At 42.6% G+C, this 20,396-nt stretch overlaps 1 protein-coding gene across 4 annotated transcripts in view; it reads left to right on the forward strand.

The window, feature by feature from the left end:
• Window positions 1-19,488, forward strand: part of ap2b1 (adaptor related protein complex 2 subunit beta 1) — a 399,172-nt gene extending 379,684 nt beyond the window's left edge. For all 4 annotated transcript variants that reach the window (XM_072469210.1, XM_072469212.1, XM_072469213.1 and 1 more), the window contains one exon: window positions 14,245-19,488. In XM_072469210.1, coding sequence (XP_072325311.1) covers window positions 14,245-14,319 — 75 coding nt within the window. In that variant the 3' untranslated portion in view covers window positions 14,320-19,488. The remainder of the gene's footprint in view (window positions 1-14,244) is intronic.
• The last annotated feature ends 908 nt before the right edge of the window (window positions 19,489-20,396 follow it).

Raw genomic sequence — 20,396 nt, forward strand, 5'->3', positions numbered from 1 at the left:
AACTTGCAGGTTTCTCATCTCCAAGTACCTGTCCAACTCCCTTTTTAAAATTATTTATGGAATCGGTTTCCACTAACTTTTCTGGTGAAGCATTCCAGAGTCTGACAATTCTGAATGAACTATATTCTCCTCATCTCCCCTTGGCCAGTTAGTTTGAATCTGTGACCTCTATTATTTACCATGAGCAAGAAGAAATCATTGTTCTCCCTCAGCTCAATCAAAACTGCTCAGCATCTCAGAAAACCTCTGTTACATCACCACTTAACCTGCTCTGTTTCAAGGGAAGAAACATGAGTTTTCCAACTGTTCCTCATGACTGAAATTCCTCATCCTTGGTAACATCCAGGTAAACCTCCTCTGTCACATTTTCTAAGGCCAACATCTTTCTCAATTTGTGGTGCCCAGAACGGCCACAGTATATTAACTGAGGTCTAACCAGTGATTTATAATATTCTGGCATGATCTGTTTCTCTATTGATAATCCAAGTAATCCATGTCAATTTTTAACCACCTTATACATGTATATGCACACACATGTATATGTGTGCATATACATACATTCCTCATGTATTTGCACACCCATGTTATTTCTGTTCACTTCAACATCATGTACATTCTGCTTGAAGGCAGGTCCTGCGCTCAAAGTCTTCTCCATTTCTCTCTCACCTGTGCCAGTCTTATCATTTTCCAATAACTTCAATTTGCAAGCCGTCCAGCCCAAGCCTGGATCTTAAAATAAAAAAATAAATAATCTTTATTGTCACAAGTAGGCTTACATTAACACTGCAATGAAGTTACTGTGAAAAGCCCCTAGTCGCCACATTCCGACACCTGTTCGTGTACACAGAGAGAGAATTCAGAATTCTCAGCTGGTACAGGAATTGAACCCGCGCCAATCTTGTCCAGATCTTGCTGTATTTGGACATGGTCTGCTTCAGTATCTGAGGAGTCGCGAATCTGAGGAGGTGCTGAACATTGTACAGTCATCAGCGAACGTCCCACTTTTGACTTTATGGTGGAAGGGAGGTCATTGATGAAGCAGCTGAAGATCGTTGGGCCTAGAACATTACCCCAAGGAACTCCTGCAGCGATGTCCTCCTGGGTCAGAGATGACTGACCTCCAACCACCTCAACCATCTTCCTTTGTGCCAAGTATGACACAACCAGCAGCGGGTTTCCTGCCTGATTCCCATTGACTCCAGTTTTGCTAGGGTTCCTTAATGCCATATTCCGTCAAGTACAGCCTCAAATGCTGTCAAGGGCAGTCACTCTCTCCTCACCTCCAATGAGTTGTTTAATTGTCCACTACCATTCACAGCTGGATGTGACAGGACTGAAAAGCTTAGATCTGACCTGTTGGTTATGGGATTGCTTAGCTCTCTCTCTTATTTGCTGCTTATGCTAGCACACAAATAGTCCTGTGTTGTAGCTTCACCAGGTTGACACCACATTTTTCGGTATGCCTGGTGTTGCTGCTGGCATGCCCTCCTGCACTCTTTATTGAATCAGGATTGATTTACTGGCTTGGTGATAATGGTAGAGTGGGGGATATGACAGGCCATGAGATTACAGATTGTGGTTGAGTACAATTCTGCTGCTGCTCTTGGCCCACAGCACCTCATGGATGCCCCATCTTCAGTTACTAGATCTGTTCAATGTCTATCCCATTTTGCATGGAGATTGTGCCACACAATATGGTGGCAGGCATCCTCAATGTGAAGATGGAACTTTGTCTCCACAAGTATCATGCGGTGGTCACTCCTACTCAAACTATCATGGAGAGATGCATTTGCGGCAGGCAGGTTGGTGAGGATGAGGTCAAATATGTTTTTCTTGGTTCCTTAACCACTTGCCACAGTTCCAGTCTAGCAGTCATGCCCTTTGCGACCGGCTGGCTCGGTCTGTGGTGGTACTACCGAGCTACTCTTGGTAATGGAAATTGAAATCCCCCCACCCGGAGTACATTTACACTCTTGCCACCCTCAGTACTTTCTCCAGATGTTGTTCAACATTGTGGAGTATTGATTACCATGTACCATTCCCCCATATATGATCATCTGATAATTTCCTTGCCCAAATTTGACTTGATGCCATGAGACTTCATGAGGTCCAGAGTCGATATTGAGGAACCCTCCCGATTTAATATCACTGTGCCGCCACCACAGGACATACCCAGGAATAATGATGGTGATGTTTGGGACATTATCGGCAAGATGTGATTCCGTGTGTTTGAACATGTCTGGCTGTTGCTGTAAGACAGCTCTCCTAATTTTCACACAAGCCCCCAGATGTTAGTAAGGAGGACTTTGCAGGGGTCAACATAGCTGAGTTTGCTGTTGTTTCTGGTGCCTAGGTTGATGCCCGTTGGTCCGTCCGATTTCATTCCTTTTTGTTTTCTTTGGGGCGACTTAATACAACTGAGTGGCCACTTCAGAGGGCAGTTAATGTTAACCACATTAGATGTTTATTTAGTTTCCTGGTTAGCGACTGTCTCCTCTTACTAAATGCAACCTTTCCCATTGCGATCCTTGTTCTTATTTCTTTGTTGCATCTTCCATCTGCAGATATTGTTTCCTAAATCCCTGAATTTTTGCAATTGTTCTAGTTTTCTTCCTTCCATGGAAATGTGAATATTTCTTGGTGAGTTTGCGACAAGCATCACTTGATTTTGCCAAAGTTCACTTTTGTTCCATAGTTCGTGCCTGCTGTTAGTTCTTGTAATAATTCTGTGCTTTGTCATCTGCAACTGTACCTGATGTTATCCATCCCTTCCCCCGCCCCCACGGAAAATCTTAATGGCAGATTCTGTGTCCTCAAACATTTCCCTTTTTAAATAAATTTAGAGTACCAATTCATTTTTTCCAATTAAGGGGCAATTTAGCGTGGCCAATCCACCTAACCTGCACATCTTTGGGTTGTGGGGGTGAAACCCACACAAACATGGGGAGAATGTGCAAACTCCACACGGACAGTGACCCAGACCGGGATCGAACCTGGGACCTTGGCCGTGAGGCATCAGGGCTAACCCACTGCGCCACCGTGCTGCCCTCTCATTTCTTTAATCATTGAAGAGGATTGGTGATAAACAACACTCTTGTCAAGCTCCTCTTCCAGGCGCACATGGGGCTGGATTCTCCAAAAATGGGGCTATGTGACGCTGGCGTTTCACTCTGGACTTTCTTTAAGAAAGTCCTGAGCGATTCTCCTAGCTGCAGAGGGCTGGCAGGGCCCCAGTGTGCTTCTCGCAGCTCTGGCTGCGGATACGGGGCCCCGCACTTCCGGTCGGAAGTCCGCTCATGCGCACGCCGGCGTCCTGTGGCCGTCGTCCCGTGTGACATGGCGGACTCGAACCGCCGACCGTCATGCAGAATGTAGGCCCCCCCAAGATCGCGCGCGCCCGCGGATCCCTGCCTCCCGATCGCTCCCCTGGTTGTTCATGAGGCCCCCCCCAGTGATCGACCCCCCCCCCCACCACCCACCAGGGTGGCCGCGGACTGAGTTCGCCGCCACCACCCGAAGTTCCCAATGGCCGATATGTGTTAGAACCACGGCGTCGGGAACTTGGCCGGTTTCGCACGGAGAATCGTGGGGTGGGCCTCTGTCAATGGCGGAGAATCGCTTGAGCGGAGCCGGTCCTGATGTCCAGGTAAACGGCCATTCTCCGCCCCCGGCAGAACACGATTGCGGCGCGGAGGCTCGGAGAATCCAGCCCATGGTTCCCATTCCCCATTGTCTATTCTCACTAATGCTGTTTATTCCCATGTACAGATTTCTCCTGAGTTGTCTATTTCTCTCCTGAGTCATCTACTTGTCCAGTCTACTTCAATGTCTTTTTGCATTGTCAGGATCTTACTCCACTCAACCCAATCCAAGACTTTCCAAAATTCACAAACAAACTCATTAGTAACTCACTGTGTTCACTCATTTATTTTATGATGTTGTTTGCTTCTCTCATCGCTGTTAGTCCCCGGAATCCAAACTGGTCATCTCCAATATAATTCTGTACCTTCTCACCCACACTATTTGTTACAACTCTCAACACGTGGACAGTCAAACTAACTGGATGAAAGTTAGAATATACCGGTTACCTTTCGCTTCATTCTTAAGGTGATCTTTATTGTCTGCATGTATCCTCTGGCCACTCTCCGGATTAGTAAATATATTTGCACAGCTCAGTAAACATTGATGCTATGTTTTTAATCAACTCGCATCTACTTCAGCTGCTTTTCGAATTTCTATCACATTTGTTGCTGTTCTTATCTCACTCTCTAGCATTTCTGGTCCAATGAAATTGATGGTAACATTATTCTTCTAGATCAATCATTTCAGATTTTACATTTTGAGCATATGAAAAACATTTTTTTAAAATTTAAAAACCTGAAATAATTGAGCTAAAAGAAGAGTAATGTTACCATTTGCTCATCCATACCTACAGAATCATACCATTTATTGCCTAATGTCTTTCCATGTTAGTCCGTCCAAAGTGTATCACTTCACATGTCTGTGCATTGAGCTGCAGCTCCCATGCTCTACCCATTTCGTTATCCTACTCATGCAGCCTGAAGCCTACAACTATTCACATCACAGCCGACTGCTTTGCCAATTTTACACTACCTGCTAAATTTAAACTGCGGCTTCTGCATCCGAGTGTCGGTGGTTTACAAGAATTGCACAGAGCAATGAACCCAAAAGTAACCCTTGTAGAACACTATTGCAAGCCACCTCCCAGTCTGGAAAACATCCATCCACCACTATGCTGTCACACTGAGCCAAGTTGTATGCATGCCATTACTTTCCCCTTCATAGAATTTACTGTGCCGAAGGAGGCCATTCGGCCCATCGAGTCTACACCGGCCCCTGAAAGAGCACCCTACCTAAGGCCACACCTCCACCCTATCCCCGTAGCCCAGCAACCCCACCTAACCTTGGGACACTACAGGGCAATTTAGGACACCAATCCACCTAACCCGCACATCTTTGGACTGTGGGAGGAAACCGGAGCGCCCGGAGGGAAACCCACACAGACACTGGGAGAACGTGCAGACTCCGCACAGACAGTGACCCAAGCCGGGAATCGAACCCGGGTTCCTGGTGAAGCAACAGTGCTGACCGCTGTTCCATGGGCTTCCATCTAACCAGCAAGCTTGTTGGGCAAAAAAGTACAATTAAATACAGCAGCTTTTCCTCTATTGTCAATTATGACCGGCTTCTTTTACATACAAGCTCTTAATTCGTGAAAGCTTACATTTCACTCCCTTTCACTTGTATTCAAGCCAAGATCGCTGTGTACATTATGAAACTCCTCTCTCTCGCTCTATCTCTTTGTGAAGGTGTTGAAATGATGTAATTACTTTAATTACCAGCAGTCTGTTCTCCCATCTCCTGCCGTTCATGTTGCTGAGCTATGATGATCCCATCAGCACTATGTGCCCCCCAATATTTTCAAGATATTAAGCGTTCCTCATGAGAGTTTAGACGGTGACTGTCAGCTGGTCATTCTACCATGAAGGACAGTAAATCCAATCCCAGACATATCCTCGGTAACATTCACACACAAGTCCTGTCCACACAGGTAATTGGATGCTAGCTGTTTCCATCAGCCCATTCCCAGTTTACAAACCTTCGGATGCTGAGGCCCACTATGATCAGTTGATTCATTGTCAGAGCAGCCTTTACCCACTGGATCACAGGGTGAGCTAACATTAACTTGATTGAAATACTTAATGCGAGTCAGTAAATCACTGGTTTATTCATTAGCCTTAGTATTATGAGTGTTGTCATCAGTCCTAAAAGTGTCTGGCTTTTTGCGCTGAAAAAAAATTAAATAAATGTATTTTTCTTATTTTCTAATCCTGGCTTAGCAGTTTATAAATCACTGCAACATTTCTGCCTGATCGGGAGTGACATTTTCAAAGAACAGAGTAGAAGAGTTGTTTGGAGTGTACATGCTCAAACCAGAGGATGCTGGTTTCCATAGCAACTCTCACTTGAAAGGATTCGGTATGGAATTCCAGCACTTGTGATTTTAAAAATCAGTTTTTTTAATTGTCAGGGAAGTGTTATAGAGAAAAACTATTCATCGTAAAAAAAACTCCCTGGGGCCAATTTATGACCATACATAAAGATCCCAGTGTTCATGTAGAAACAATTTCCTCCAAACTCTCATTTTTTAAATAAATTTAGAGTGCCTAATTATTTTTTTCTAATTAAGGGGCAATTTAGCGTGGCCAATCCACCTAACCTGCACACCTTTGGGTTGTGGGGGTGAAACCCACCCAGACACTGGGAGAATGTGCAAACTCCACACAGACAGTGACCCAGGGCTCCAAACTCTTTCTCATATGCCAGAATTACACATCCAATACCTTGTTGTTTCAGAGCATGGGAGGAAGGAACTCTATGAAGGTAAGCACTTTTAGGCACTTGTAAATTATATTGAGTCAGATTTTACTGTGAGGGGGTAAATGGATGGTTGTTTAACCTTCGCACTTGCACGTTAACTTTTCATGTTTTGGCAAGTTGCAGTCAACCTAACATCCAAAGACACTGCACCCTTCACAGAGCATCGGGGTGTTATAAGAACGGGGGACATAACAGTATCTCCTCAAACAGACAGACTGAAGGATTGGCAATGAGTAGCGAAGGGTTTGAACCAAGAAATCTAAGTTAGAATATTGAATTCGGTGTCAGATCAAGTGCAGAACAGGAAATGAGGCGAGAAGGAAAGAAAGATTAGATTGAAGGAGAGGAGATAAAAGGACAAAAAACATTTTTGTTATTTTTTAAGTCTCTATCAACTATGAAAAGCTGTAGGAATGAGATTCCACGCTTTTAACAGTTAATTTAATGTGTCAGAAATGTTGTTTAATTGTAATTAAGACCTAGAACACCATTGAAAGGGTGCTTAAATTGGCTCTTTCTGATGAGTTTAAACCATTTTTATGTGGTAAGTCCAGCTACATTGTGCCATTCAAAATGTTTAAATAGTGAATCCGATGGCATCATGCTGTCTTCGGGAAGCTTACAGCAGAATGTTACATCTCAGACAGCAACCTCCAGGTTTCTACGTTTAATTGTGCATGTCAGGTTTTCACAGCAAAGTCCAGCCCATCATAATTTCCACAGGAGTACCTCACCTCACTGTGTTTAAAAGATCACTTTCACTTACTGAATTAGAGGTGAATTGTAGCAGTCGATGACACATGTAGGACTGGGACGTTTCTGATTTAATTCCTGCTTTGTACTGTATTTGCTTTTTCTAGTCATTGGCAACAGAGCGACTGTAATTGGCTTTGGGGTCCCTGGGCTGACAAGGAGGTGGAAATCGACCATGGTTTCCACGTCTGATCATTACCCAGTGGCTCCTGGTGAAAAATGGACATTGGTTCATCGGCTTGTTAACAAACCTTTGTCCTGGGACAGTTGGGAAGTTTGCTGGTGTCTAGAAATAACTGGGACCTAAAGCAATAAAATTGGAGGAACAAGAAACATAACAATTCAAATTTCTTGAACTGTTTCAAAAAACATTAAAATTAGTTCCTCCAGTAAGAGAATTGCTGTCAAAAGAGAACAGCAAAATGCTAATTTGCCAAAAGATTTATTGAGAGACGAAATTAATATGTAGTATGGAAAGTTCAATTTCCTAGATTATTATCACATACTCAAAGTCATTGAGGATCTTTGTCAAGTGGAATCTTTTGGTTGTTTCCTTTTAAGGTTATTGCCACTGAAGTGTTGCTCCAGTTTACCTTTTGGAATGGTTTTCATGTGTGAGGCTGAGTTGACTGAGTAGATGTGGTGCACTGTTTAAATACCACATGCTTGCAGTCCTTCAGAACTTCAGCTGTGCTCAATAATTCGCTCCTGATGGAAGCCAAAGTCCCATTTTTTTTCCTCTTTAGTCTCTTTTAACATCCTAGGCAATATGCCACTAAAGGATTTGTGAGTCTTAAGTCCCTTAGCTTACCTATTACCTTGAGCTGGGACTACTATTGTGTAATTTCCTGACAATGCAAATACCAGTACACAAAGTACATAAACTGGTCAACAGGATTTTAATCTTTATAAGTGGTGACATAGAGTACAAGACTAGTGACAAAACAATTGCTACTTCAGGAGTATTGGGTGTAATTTTATGTGTTGCTTCGTAGAAAACAAAACATTAAAGCCTTGGAGAGCTTATAATATAGATTCAAGAGGCTGAAGCTAGTAAACTATAGTTTTAAAGAGAAACCTGGGATACTGGGACTATTTCAACTGAAGCAGAAAAAGTGATGAGGCGATTTAATAGAATTTTTAAAACTAGAATTTTGGAAGAGTGACTGAGGAAAGACGACTTCTGCTATTTGGGAGTCAGTGACAAAGCGGCTATTGATTTTAAATTATCAAAGATGGTTATTGGAGCAAGGAATACTTTGCCAGAGGGAGTGTTTGAGGCAGGCCGTTGTATTTTTCTGAAAACGGATAAATATTTGATGCAGGGCTGTGCAGAGAGGGTGAAGCAGTGATAGTTTTGGATTTCATTGAGCCAAGAGCTTGTACAAAATGATGGGCTGAAAGGTCTTCCTCTATGCTGTAAATTTCAATAGTTCTACACATTAGGTCAGGTGAAATTATTGAAAAATCAAGCAGGCAAGCGTGAAACCTGCTTACAAGAAAAACTGACTTTTTTGCTAGCATAGCAAGAGGAAAGACTAATAGCAAAAGCTGTTTAGTATGCATGTACAGCAGGTGGAGTAAAAGGTCAGAACCAGACAGATATTAATGCAAATAAGCAGATTCAACGTGAAACAGTTACCAATAAAATAAGTGGGGAATCAGATTTTCGTACTACACTGTTGTTACAATCGGAAAAAAATATCAGTACACAGTGTATTGAAGTAATAAATTCTCATTAGATTGTGTTTTCATTACCACTCTTGAATTTGCTGATTGGGCTGACTTGATTTAGGAGAGAATTTATGATGGCCTATGCAAATGTGGAAGAAACTAGGCACATTGTAGAGAAGGCATTTGCCGTGAGTAACATAACTATTTATGTTTGGCGATATTAGGTTGGATCCTGGCTTTTCACCCCTAGTGGGGGTGGATCCACAGCACCTAATTACTACTAATTGGATTTTCAACTCTGAGCTACATGTATGTTAATATGAGAGTGGAGAAATACCACACCTGCAGGGACAGTGAATAAGATGTTATGGTCTGCATCAAACATTTTTTATTCATTCATGGGATGTGGGATTGTTGGCGAAGCCAGCATTTAATGACCATCCGTAATTGCAGTGTAGTGAGCTGCTGCACTAGTGGTTCCTATTGGCAGTGCCAGAAATGAAAAGTATAACTATCATAAGGTGCTTGGATATGCACAAAGAGAACACTAGCATTAATGTAGCATTTTATCACATCCTGACGATACTCCAAAGTAATTTACAATCAATTGATTTTTTTTTTGAAGGGCACTGTCAGTGTGTTACTGAACGCAGCGCCAGTGAGCAGAACCAGATCCCATATTCCACAAATTAATAAGTGACCGGTGTTACAATCCTCGGAAAGACAGGTGACTTTTAAAAAGAAAATCTGAATTTCCAATGACCACCTTAAAGGAATCCTGTGACAAAATTTCAAGGCTTAAACTGATGATGTCACAAACAAACTAACATCAACATTACTTTGTAGGCAATCTCTGCTCTAAACTATGAAAATATTACCCTTCTTAGCATCTTAACATGACCCATAACCCCACATTTCATTTTTGCATTACAGCGCACACTCCGTAAGATTACAGTCTTTACAGAACCCACCCAAATTGCTGCCAGCTTCCAGTGGACTCATTCGTCCCCCCATTTGCAGTCATAATGTCCTGTGACCATCAAAGGTCCTTTCCCTCAGTCTTTGTTTAAATCCTGCAGAACCTCCAGCAGCACGGCTGACTCCAATGATTCCTCGTCCCTCCCCCTAACCATGGCAGGACATCTCTTTCAAAGTCCTTACATTTCTCCAGGTTCTGTCCCCTTGATCAGAGAATGTCTTCTCTTACTCATTCTGTCTGGAGCAGACAGTGAAAAATGTTTTTTTTCCTCTGCTTAGCGCAGCAGAAACTTCTGACCTTGTTTTTCTCCCTTCGGTACTCCCTCTCAGCATTCCGGGTTTCTTTTTAAATCAGAGTGTGTAAATCCACACGATGCAAGAACAGCGGCCCCCCTCTTTGTATTCAGATGTGAAATATGGCACACTTGTTTCAGTAAGTCCTGACCGAGTCTTTGTGGTAGCTACCAACTGGCCTGTTGCTGGACGCTGTCCAATACAACTTCACACCATTTCTCCAACTCTTGGTCTCGTGTGTATTCCCTGCTTCCTTCATTGCACTAGTGGCAGCTGTGACTTCAGCTTTCTAAACCCCGAGCTTTGGAATTCCTTCTGCATCTCTCTCCTCCCTTAAGACCGACCTCTTTGACCAAGTATTTGGCTATAGAACATATAACATAGAACATACAGTGCAGAAGGAGGCCATTCGGCCCATCGAGTCTGCACCAACCCACTTAAGCCCTTACTTCCACCCTATCCCAATAACCACACCTAACCTTTTTGGACACTAAGGGCAATTTAGCATGGCCAATGCACCTAACCTGCACATCTTTGGACTGTGGAAATCTGTTCAAATATCTCCTGCTTCTGCTTGATGTCGGTTTCTGTCCATTCAAGCTCCGTGAAGCATCTTGGGTACACTCTGCTATATTGATGACACTAAATAAGTGCAAGATTTTATTGTAATAAGAAGTCAGAAATATCATGGTGATCATCCCACCACTGAGCTCATTAACTGCAGTCTGAGGCCACTCGCAGCCTTCATATCATTGTGTGGAATCTATGGAGTGTCAATTCCTCAGCATCTTGGAAACTCATTAAGGGCTCAGAAGCAACATCTCCAAGCTTGTCTCTAGCATCATAAAAAATCGTGGCCAGCTAAGCAACAGGAAGCCCTGTACCAAAAAGAAAAGCTGTGCAATCTCCACCCACAACAATCCCCTCCACTTTCCCCTGTTTGAAACTCGCTTGAAGCCTGTTACATCTCTAATTCTTTCCAACTCTGGCGAAAGGTCATCAACCTGAAACATTAGCCAAGTTGCTGCACAGTATTTCCGATCATTTCTGTTTTTATTTCACATTTACGGCATCCAAGCTTTTTGCTTTTCCTGTAGCTGTGCAGTTTAGCAAGTTACATTTTAACGGCAGTCATGTGAGGCAAATGCCATACATCTATGGATGTCTCAGTAGTTTGGAGACTGTTATGTGTGATTATTTCTTTCTAAAGCTGTCAGTCACCCAATCACCTAAAAGAAAAGAGATGACAGTGCATCTGCCCAAGGTGGTGAGAGGTGATGAACTATCCTTATAAGTTGGAGGAATTGTGTAGCATCTTGTGTGTAAATTCTGTGCAGCGGTAATCCACTTACGGGAGAATGGCAGCTTGATTTCATGATCCTGGTAATTGATGATTGTAGTTGCCCATCAAACCACTCTGACAACCTGAATTCATTTGGAGAGTTGTTCATTGCTGCATCAAAATGAAAGTTAAAAAGAATTATCACACTCAAGTGCAGTTTGCTAATTTCCACTAATGGAATATTCTGTGATATTCCATAGTTCACAGTTTACCTTCCGGGTTTAAGGGATGAAATTTGTGTTTGGATATGAAGTGACCTGCTTCACAGCTCCAGGGTCCCAGGTTCGATTCCCGGCTTGGGTCACTGTCTGTGCGGAGTCTGCACATTCTCCCCGTGTGTGCGTGGGTTTCCTCCGGGTGCTCCAGTTTCCTCCCACAGTCCAAAGATGTGCGCGTTAAGTGGATTGGCCATGCTAAATTGCCCATAGTGTCCAAAATTGCACTTAGTATTGGGTGGGGTTATGGGGATTAGGTGGGGTTACTGGGTTATGGGGATAGGGCGGAGGTGTCGACCTTGGGTCGAGTGGTCTTTCCAAGAGCCGGTGCAGACTCGATGGGCCGAATGGCCTCCTTCTGCACTCTAAATTCTATGTCTATAATTGAAGAACAAAGGGTATCTGCCTGTGAGAAGCTGCCCTTAAAAAAAAAAAACTACTATTTCACTGCGTTTGTCAAGATCCCTTTTTGCTGCATTTACCTTAAAGTACTCGGTTGGCACCTTGAAGGAAATCTTGAGCTTTGGTATTACCATCTCTAAAGACGGATTTACCTGGGGCCACCTTGGCAGCAGCGACCTGCGAGCAGTAAATAAATAGTGAGGCAGTACAGTTGGAGGCTTCTGAGCGGAAGGATTGCTGGCATCTGTTGAACAGAAAGGACTATGTCTTTCAGGGGAAGGGGAAAGGAAAACGATGGACAAATTTCAACACTTAGAATGCTTATAATTGGGTTTTACGTGGGACGTTAACCACATGGGACGTTAAGTGGGGCATGGTACCACAGTGATTAGCACAGTTGCTTCACAGCTCCAGGGTCCCAGGTTCGATTCCCGGCTTGGGTCACTGTCTGTGTGGAGTTTGCACTTTCTCCCCGTGTCTGCGTGGGTTTCCTCTGGGTGCTCCGGTTTCCTCCCACAGTCCAAAGATGTGCGGGTTAGGTGGATTGGCCATGCTAAATTGCCCTTAGTGTCCCAAAAGGTTTCCTGGGGTTACTGAGTTACGGGGAGAGGGTGGGGGTGTGGACTTGGGTAGGGTGCTCTTTCCAAGGGCCGGTGCAGACTCAATGGGTCGAATGGTCTCTTCTGCACTGTAAATTCTATGAACAGTATTGTTGCTGTTACACTGAGCTGCTATTGACACTTCCACATTTCAGTCTGAGAGGAAACATCCATTTAAGAATTTATTTAAGAATTGGATCAGATTCAGGCGTGCTGATGAGTTCAGTACAAATATCTGACCCATGATGGAATTGCCAATAAATGCATGTTATAACCAATGTTTAGCATTCTGCTTGATCGAGCCGTGCTTCCCAGCCCATATCCTGTCCATCACCAAGACAGCCTGCTGCCACATCTTTCACATCTCCGGTCACAGCTCATCTGCTGCTGAAGCTCTCATCCGTGCCTTTGGAATTAGCAAGCTTTGAGTAACAATGCTCTCCGGGTTTATCTTCTATCTCGCACCCTCCATAAACTTGAGTTCATCTAAAATTCTGATGCCCTTATCTGAGCTCACAGCAAGCGCCATTCATCCAGGGTCCCTTTGCTTGCCCTCCTACATTGGTTCCAAATTAAGCAATGCTTTGATTTTTTTAAAAATGTCTACATGAAGAAATTATCAAAAGACCATAACCATAAGACCAAAAGACATAGGAGCAGAATTAGGCCATTCAGCCCATCGAGTCTGCTCTGCCATTTGCTCATGGCTTATATGTTTCTCATCCCCATTCTCCTGCCTTCTCCCCATAACTCCTGATCCCCTTACTCATCAAGATTCTATCCCTCTCTGGCTTAAAGACACTCAGTGATTTGGCCTCAACAGCCTTCTGCGACAATGAGCTCCACAGATTCACCACCCTCTGGCTGAAAACGTTCCTCCTCATCTCTGTTTTAAAGAATCATCCCTTCAGTCTAAGGCTGTGCCCTCAGGTTCTAGTTTCTCCTACGAGTAGAAATATCCTCTCCACATCCACTCTATCCAGGCCTCGCAGTATCCTGTAAGTTTCAATAAGATCCCCCCTCATCCTTCTAAACTTCATCAAGTACAGATCCAAAGTCCTCAACTGTGCCTCATGACCAAGTCCTTCATTCTGGGTGATTATCTTTGATTTCAAATCCTCCCATGGTCTTGACCATCCCCTATCTCTGTAACCTCCTGTCATTTGTACAAACCTTCGATCTGTTCTATTTCTCCCATTCAGACCTCTTGTGTATCTCTGATTTTCATCACTCCTCCATTGGCAGCTGTAACTTCATTAAAGGTGCTATATACATATACGTTGTTGTTGTACTGTGCTGAAAATTCACTGTTCGCCAGTCAGCGTATGACGAGCTAGAATGGGCTGCAGATGAGAAACTTGATTCTTTCTCAGATGCTGACTGCCCTACGGTAAATTTCTAATATTCTCCAATGTTCTTTATTTCTTGTTTCTGGCTTTCTGGTTTTTTATTTTCTCTGGCATTGCAAAGTCTGCTTCAGTACGTGTATCAGTATGCCTGCTGAGGAGTTTTGTGATTTCCCTGAGCTGTGCCCACTGTATATATTTGACTTTCAATTAACGTTTCTGTTTCTTTTCTCTCCCAGCTGTCTCTGAAATGCAGAGCACCAGAGGTATCACATTACGTCTACCAAGTCTATGACACTCTTCTGAAAAACTGAAGATAAGAAACCTCTCTCCCCAGTCAGAATGGAAGTACCTGTCTTATTACACTTCATTGAACAAATATCACTCTCAGTGCATATATGAAATGGATCATAAACAAAATCTACATTTGTTTTTTTTTAATGGAAATGCACTGATTAAATGGTGAAACCTGCAATTGTATATGTTTAATAGAAGGTGTCAACCAGTTTTTTTTGGTGCCAGAAATCTGTGTTCTGTTTGCTTTTTTTTAAAAACCACTATTCAGACCACTATTTCAAGGTGATGTTATTCCATCTGATATATTTGTTGTGTGCCAATTTTGTTCTGTTTTAATAATTGATTTATTGTATAATTGAGCTAGGAAATTCTGGGACCATACAAATCCCCGTAGGATACATCAAACGTGAGGTGGCGACCAAAATGTTGGGTGTGTCTTAAAAGGAGGAGGTATGGTAAGGGGCAAGTATGGAGATCTGAAGTATTTAACCGCCTGGAGTTGCTTTCCCCCACTAAGGAATTTGTTCAATTGCTGAAGTTGCACTTAATCGCCTCTGTACAAAATGTCCTTTCAGATGTCCATAAGTTTCTGCTGCCAAACTCTTGCAGGTTCTCACAACAGTTTCGCATTGATGTTTCTATGAAAAAAGCAACAATTGCCTATGTCAGTCACTCATGCTAATCTGTGACGGGCGGCCCTGCTGCCTTCAAGAGGTTGATATTTTTTGCTGGAGCTGCTGACATCTGACTTATCCTGAAACTCGGGTGTGAATGTTGCATCACTGTTGAAACGTGAGGAATGTCTCACTCGGGTGGGAAGCCCCATCTTCAAACGTGTCGCCAATTTTAAGCGTTGTATTTGCAGTTACACATATCAGACACCATGCCTGCATTGTCCTCGTAAAGCGTCCCCAGTTTTTGTAGATTATTTGTATTTGTTGCAATTTTTCAGAAACTTTTTTTAAAATCCGTCGCTGTTCTCAATAAACTGTTTGTCAAAATGATGACAATGGTGTGGTCAAGCGGATGGCAAAGCCTCGCTGAAGTGCTGTTCACTGCATGTACTTTGGTGAAGCATCGAGTGTGACTAACACTTATTACCGCCAATCCTTTTGTAATTGCAAGTACTTTTTTTCAGACACAATATATTACACGTTCATATCTCGTTAACTAAAGTATATAAAATACTGAATAAAGGGGAATGAACTTTCCACAGTATTTTTGCTGACAAACAGGGTGGAGGGAGGGCTAGTGAGTGGAATTAGCATTCAGGCGTATCGTAGCTGATTGTTGCACTGGTATCAGTAAGGTTTATTTTGGCTGTGTCTATAAACAGCAGGTGGCTTGGCACATGTCTCTCTTTCCAGTAGTTGCCTAGTGAGTCAGGAATGAGGATCAGAATTTATGGAATTTCTTTTGATTCAGCCTCAGCAAATGCAATTGGTTTTCGGGTCAGGCTGGTTCCACAGCCCCTATTAACTGGGTGCTAGCAGGCTATAATCTATCCATAGCATTAGCAGTATTAAGAATTATCGTTAATAATTATAGAAGCAAGTTTGAAACAGCCAGGGTAATTGTGATCTCTGTTGAGTACCAGCTGAGTGTTATAGTAGAACCTTACCCTCAGCAGTGCAGGCATGAGGATCAGATTACAATGCATTCAATAACCTGAAAATCACATAATGGAAAACATCACAACAGGTTTATCTCCGGCAGCATTTTACTTATTCCTGTGTAAAAATATTTTGCAGTGGTTTCGAACAATTTCCTGCTTTATTTTTGTTGACCCCTCATAACTACAGAGATTTACTTCTCTTTACAATCATCAAGGGTTCCCTGTGGCATTAGATGGAGCACTCGAGTAAAGTGGGGGATAAACAAGTACGGGGTCACATTATCACTTAGTTCTCAGAGCTTACATGCTGTTTTATGATGGCGTACTTCAGCATGCAGTGCTTTTGAAGTCTTTTCCTGACCTCCAGTGAAATAATCTCCAGTTGTGGGAAATCAGAAGATACTATCTGGGCAAAGATGAGTACCTAATGTATAATTCTAACGGGATTCAATTCTGAATAATTTTATTAACTTCTCCCCACCCACCCATGTCCCAAATGAGCAAAACTGAGCGTGCTCGTAACTTTGAATAGGCACATCCAGCATATCCTTCACCTTTTTTGTTATCTTGGGTTCAATGGGTTTGTTGATTTGCCCAGCAGTGCTGTGCTGATTTATAGTTAAAAGTGTAAGTGTTCTCTGGGTAGATCAGTGTTAGTACATACACAACAGTTTAGTACATGCATGCTGTGGGTTTTATCCTGTGACAAAAATTGCTGCCTTGAAGTGGTAGATGATTCCCAGTTGCTAAGCCGTCTGCAGTTTTAAACCAAGTTTATTATTTGATGGCAATTCCATAGGTGATTTGGAATAGGCCAACCAAACTATTCTGGAAAGATCAGAAGTTAAAGTTGAGAGTAAGAACCGTGTCCTGTTAGTCCCGCGACACCATGATGCACAGTGCCTTCTTTCGGACAAATGTAACAACCTGAAGCTAAACAGTTCACAAGAAGGAAAAATAAAATCTCAGCCACTGCAAATAGAACAGCTCGTGAATCTGATCAAAAGCCCCAGGGACCAGAGAGAAACACAAAGAGAAGTAGGGGTGGACCATATGGTCTGTGGAGCCTGTCCTGTTACTCAATACACTCGTGGCTGCTCTTGGGATTCAACTCAATGTTCCCACCTGCTCCCCATATCCTTTAATTCTCTGAGCCACCAAAAATCTGTCCATCCCAGTCTTAAATGTATTCAGCGATGGAACATCCACAATGCTTTAGAGTAGAGTATTCCAAAGATTCACAGCCCTTTGAGTGAAGTAATTTCTCCTCATATTACTCCCAACGACTGTCTGATCCTGAGACTGTGTTTTAGATTCCCACCAGCAGAATCAGTCTCTCAGCATCTACCCTATCAAGCCTCTTCAGAAATTTGTAGGTTTTAACGAGATCGCCTCTCACTTTTCTAAATTCCAGAGAATATATGCCCAATTTACTCAGCCTCACATCAGAGGAGAAACCCCTCGTTTTAGGGACCAATTAAGTGACTCTTTGCTGTACAACCTCCAAAGCAAGTATATCTTTTCTTGAACGTGGAGACCAAAACTGCGCACAATTTTCTAGGTGCAGTCTCACTACAACATTGTACGATTGTCGTAAGACTTCTTTATAGTTGAACTTGATTCTCATGTCTTGAGCTGGGTTAGGTGACCTCAGCCACTGCACCAGTGGAGGTTCCGTAATTGTCAGCAGCTCTCCTGAACTCAGTAAAGAGTAAATCAGCCAGAGACCCTGCTCGCAACAAAATGCAGCGACCTTTGTTGGGAAGTATGTATGCAAGGCTGTGAGCTGAGATGAGGATCGATCGTAAATACTCCTGCCACCACTTGGTGTCTCCTCTGGAGGAATGACCTGGAGGAGGAATCACAAGGGCTGGAACAGTACTACAGCAGGACACGGTGCATTCAGGAGAGAAGGGGCTCGGGTGGAGTTTAAATATACATTTCATAATGCTGAGATTTTTATATTCAAATCCGGGTGAACCAACTGTTGTCCAAGCATTTATTGAGGGAATTGGTGGTATTTTCAGTCTCTTATTATGCAACAGGCCACATAAATTTACACAATACAGGTAGTGTAGTGGTTACGTTACGAGACTAACAATTTAGAGGATTTTGACTAATAATCAAAAGATTAGTTCAAATTTGCCTTGGCAACTTGAGATTTAGAATTCCATTTTTAGCAATTATTTTAAAAGTCTGGTTTCATCATAAAAACTTGTAAACGTTAATTAATTTAATTTAGTGAAAAGTGAGGTATTTTACCCACTCTGGCCTTAAGGCCTCTATGTGACTTATTACTAACTTCTGAAGTGTCCCAGCAAGTCACTTTTACAAGTGATGTAAAGAATACCCTTGCCTGTCAGAATGTGGGAACGGATTCGGTAGATTCATTTCTAAACAATGTGCATTTTATGTTCATGAAACATCTTGCGTGGTCAAACCATTCCCATTCACTATTCTTTGTTTAAAAATTAATTTGTGGGTTGTGGGTGTCACTGGCCTGGCCAGCATTTATTGCCCATTCCTAATTGCCCTTGAACTGAGTGACTTGGTCAGCTGTTTCAGAGGGTAGTTAAGAGTCAACCACATCACTATGGATTTGGAGTCACATGTAAGCCAGACCAGGTAAGGACAGCAGATTTACTTCCTTCAAGGACACTAGTAAACCAGATGGGTTTTTATGACAATATTTCATGGTCGTCATTAGATTTTTAATTCCAGCTTTTATTGGATTCAACTTTCACTATCTACCATGGTGGAATTTAAACCCAGGTCCCCAGGTCTTTGGATTACTCGTACAGTGGTAGTACCACTATGCCACTGCCTCCCATTAATGCTTAATCTGATGCCAGTGTACTGCTGCTTTCTATCAGCAGGTAAGTGTTCACACTGTGGCCTATAATGACTGATGCCTTTATATGGCTTTTTGTAGTATCAACATTGTTTTGGCTGCTCTGTAGGGAGGGTTAAGATGCTTGCGAGCTCTCAGTTTCGCATTATGGCGGGAAGGGAACACAAGCGTCTGCAAAGCTCAAATCAATCAGGTGCACTTCCTAAAGGCTATCATTGATATGGGTAGGGGGGAAGGTTTCTGCATTGATCTTGAACGGGATTGGCGAATGGTTCAAGAGTAATGCACTGTCCAGTCGCAAAAGTGGAACTCGGGCGAAAGGCTGTGACCGTGCGCAAAATGAGTGTAGCACAATGCTTTTACGAGGCTGTTATTTTGAAAGAATAAAAACACTTCCAGTTTAGTTTGGTTACTGATATGAACCTCACCCCCCCAGCCCAACCCCCAGTTTTCATGAGACTACTTAATGAAGATCTATCCTCTCTCAATGCATTCCAAATATATTGTATTGCTTGCCTGTTGTACTGGTGTGTGTGTTTTTAAAAAAATCATTGTTTTCCAAACTTACCCATAATATGGCAATGTTAACATGCCCTTGTGGTTCAGATATTATAACTCTGATTTCCAATAAATTAATAGATAATATGCTCTTCTGAATGTTGCCAGATTTGGTAAAGCTGATACACTTTATATGCCCATTAAAATCTGGCTTCCCGCAAAGTGTTTTTGCTGTGTTTGTCAGCTATTATGAGTCACGTTCAAATACAATGTATAGCTAGGGCTGAGCCATCACACCCCAGAGCTTTAAGGGGAAAATCAATGGTTCATCATTGCTGAATTTGTTTAATGCTTGCTGTGGGTTGAACATTTTATTCACTTCTGGTATGTGGTGTCAGAATGGAACGCTCTTGGATTGAGTTAAATTGCAAAGAAGGAACTCTTCTTTATGCAGCACCTGGCCCCATCTCTCAGATATCCCAAAGAGTTTCGCACAAAATGGACTGTAACAAGCATTAGCATGACTGGTATTTTGTGCACAGCAGAATGATGCAAGAGAAAACGTAATAGCATCGATAGAAAATAAGTTGATGGAGCATTATGATGATCTTGGAGAACATTTGTAAATGGTTTACCTCAGGGGTCAGTTCTGGAAGCATCTTTGATCTAAGTGTTTTGGGAATACAGACATTCCAGGGATTTGTGGACCTGGACAGTAGTTTCAGAATACTCTGTTAATTAACCAAAGTTACCTTCAATTATTTAATATTGCATCAGCATTAAAACAAATCACATTAATTTTTAAAATAAATTTAGTGTACCCAATTCATTTTTTCCAATTAAGGGGCAATTTAGCGTGGCCAAACCACCTAGCCTGCATACCTTTGGGTTGTGGGGGCAAAACCCACGCAAACACGGGGAGAATGTGCAAACTCCACACGGACAGTGACCCAGAGCTGGGATCGAACCTGGGACCTCGGTGCCATGAGGCATCAATGCTAACTACTGTGCCACCATGCTGCTGCTTAGTTCACATTAGTATGAAGGAAGCATCAAGCAATGCAGTCTTTAAACCAAGGAATCAATGTTGAATCATAGAATTTACAGTGCAGAAGGAGGCCATTCGGCCC

This window comes from Scyliorhinus torazame, chromosome 12, assembly GCF_047496885.1.
Source record: "Scyliorhinus torazame isolate Kashiwa2021f chromosome 12, sScyTor2.1, whole genome shotgun sequence".
NCBI lineage: Eukaryota > Metazoa > Chordata > Chondrichthyes > Carcharhiniformes > Scyliorhinidae > Scyliorhinus > Scyliorhinus torazame.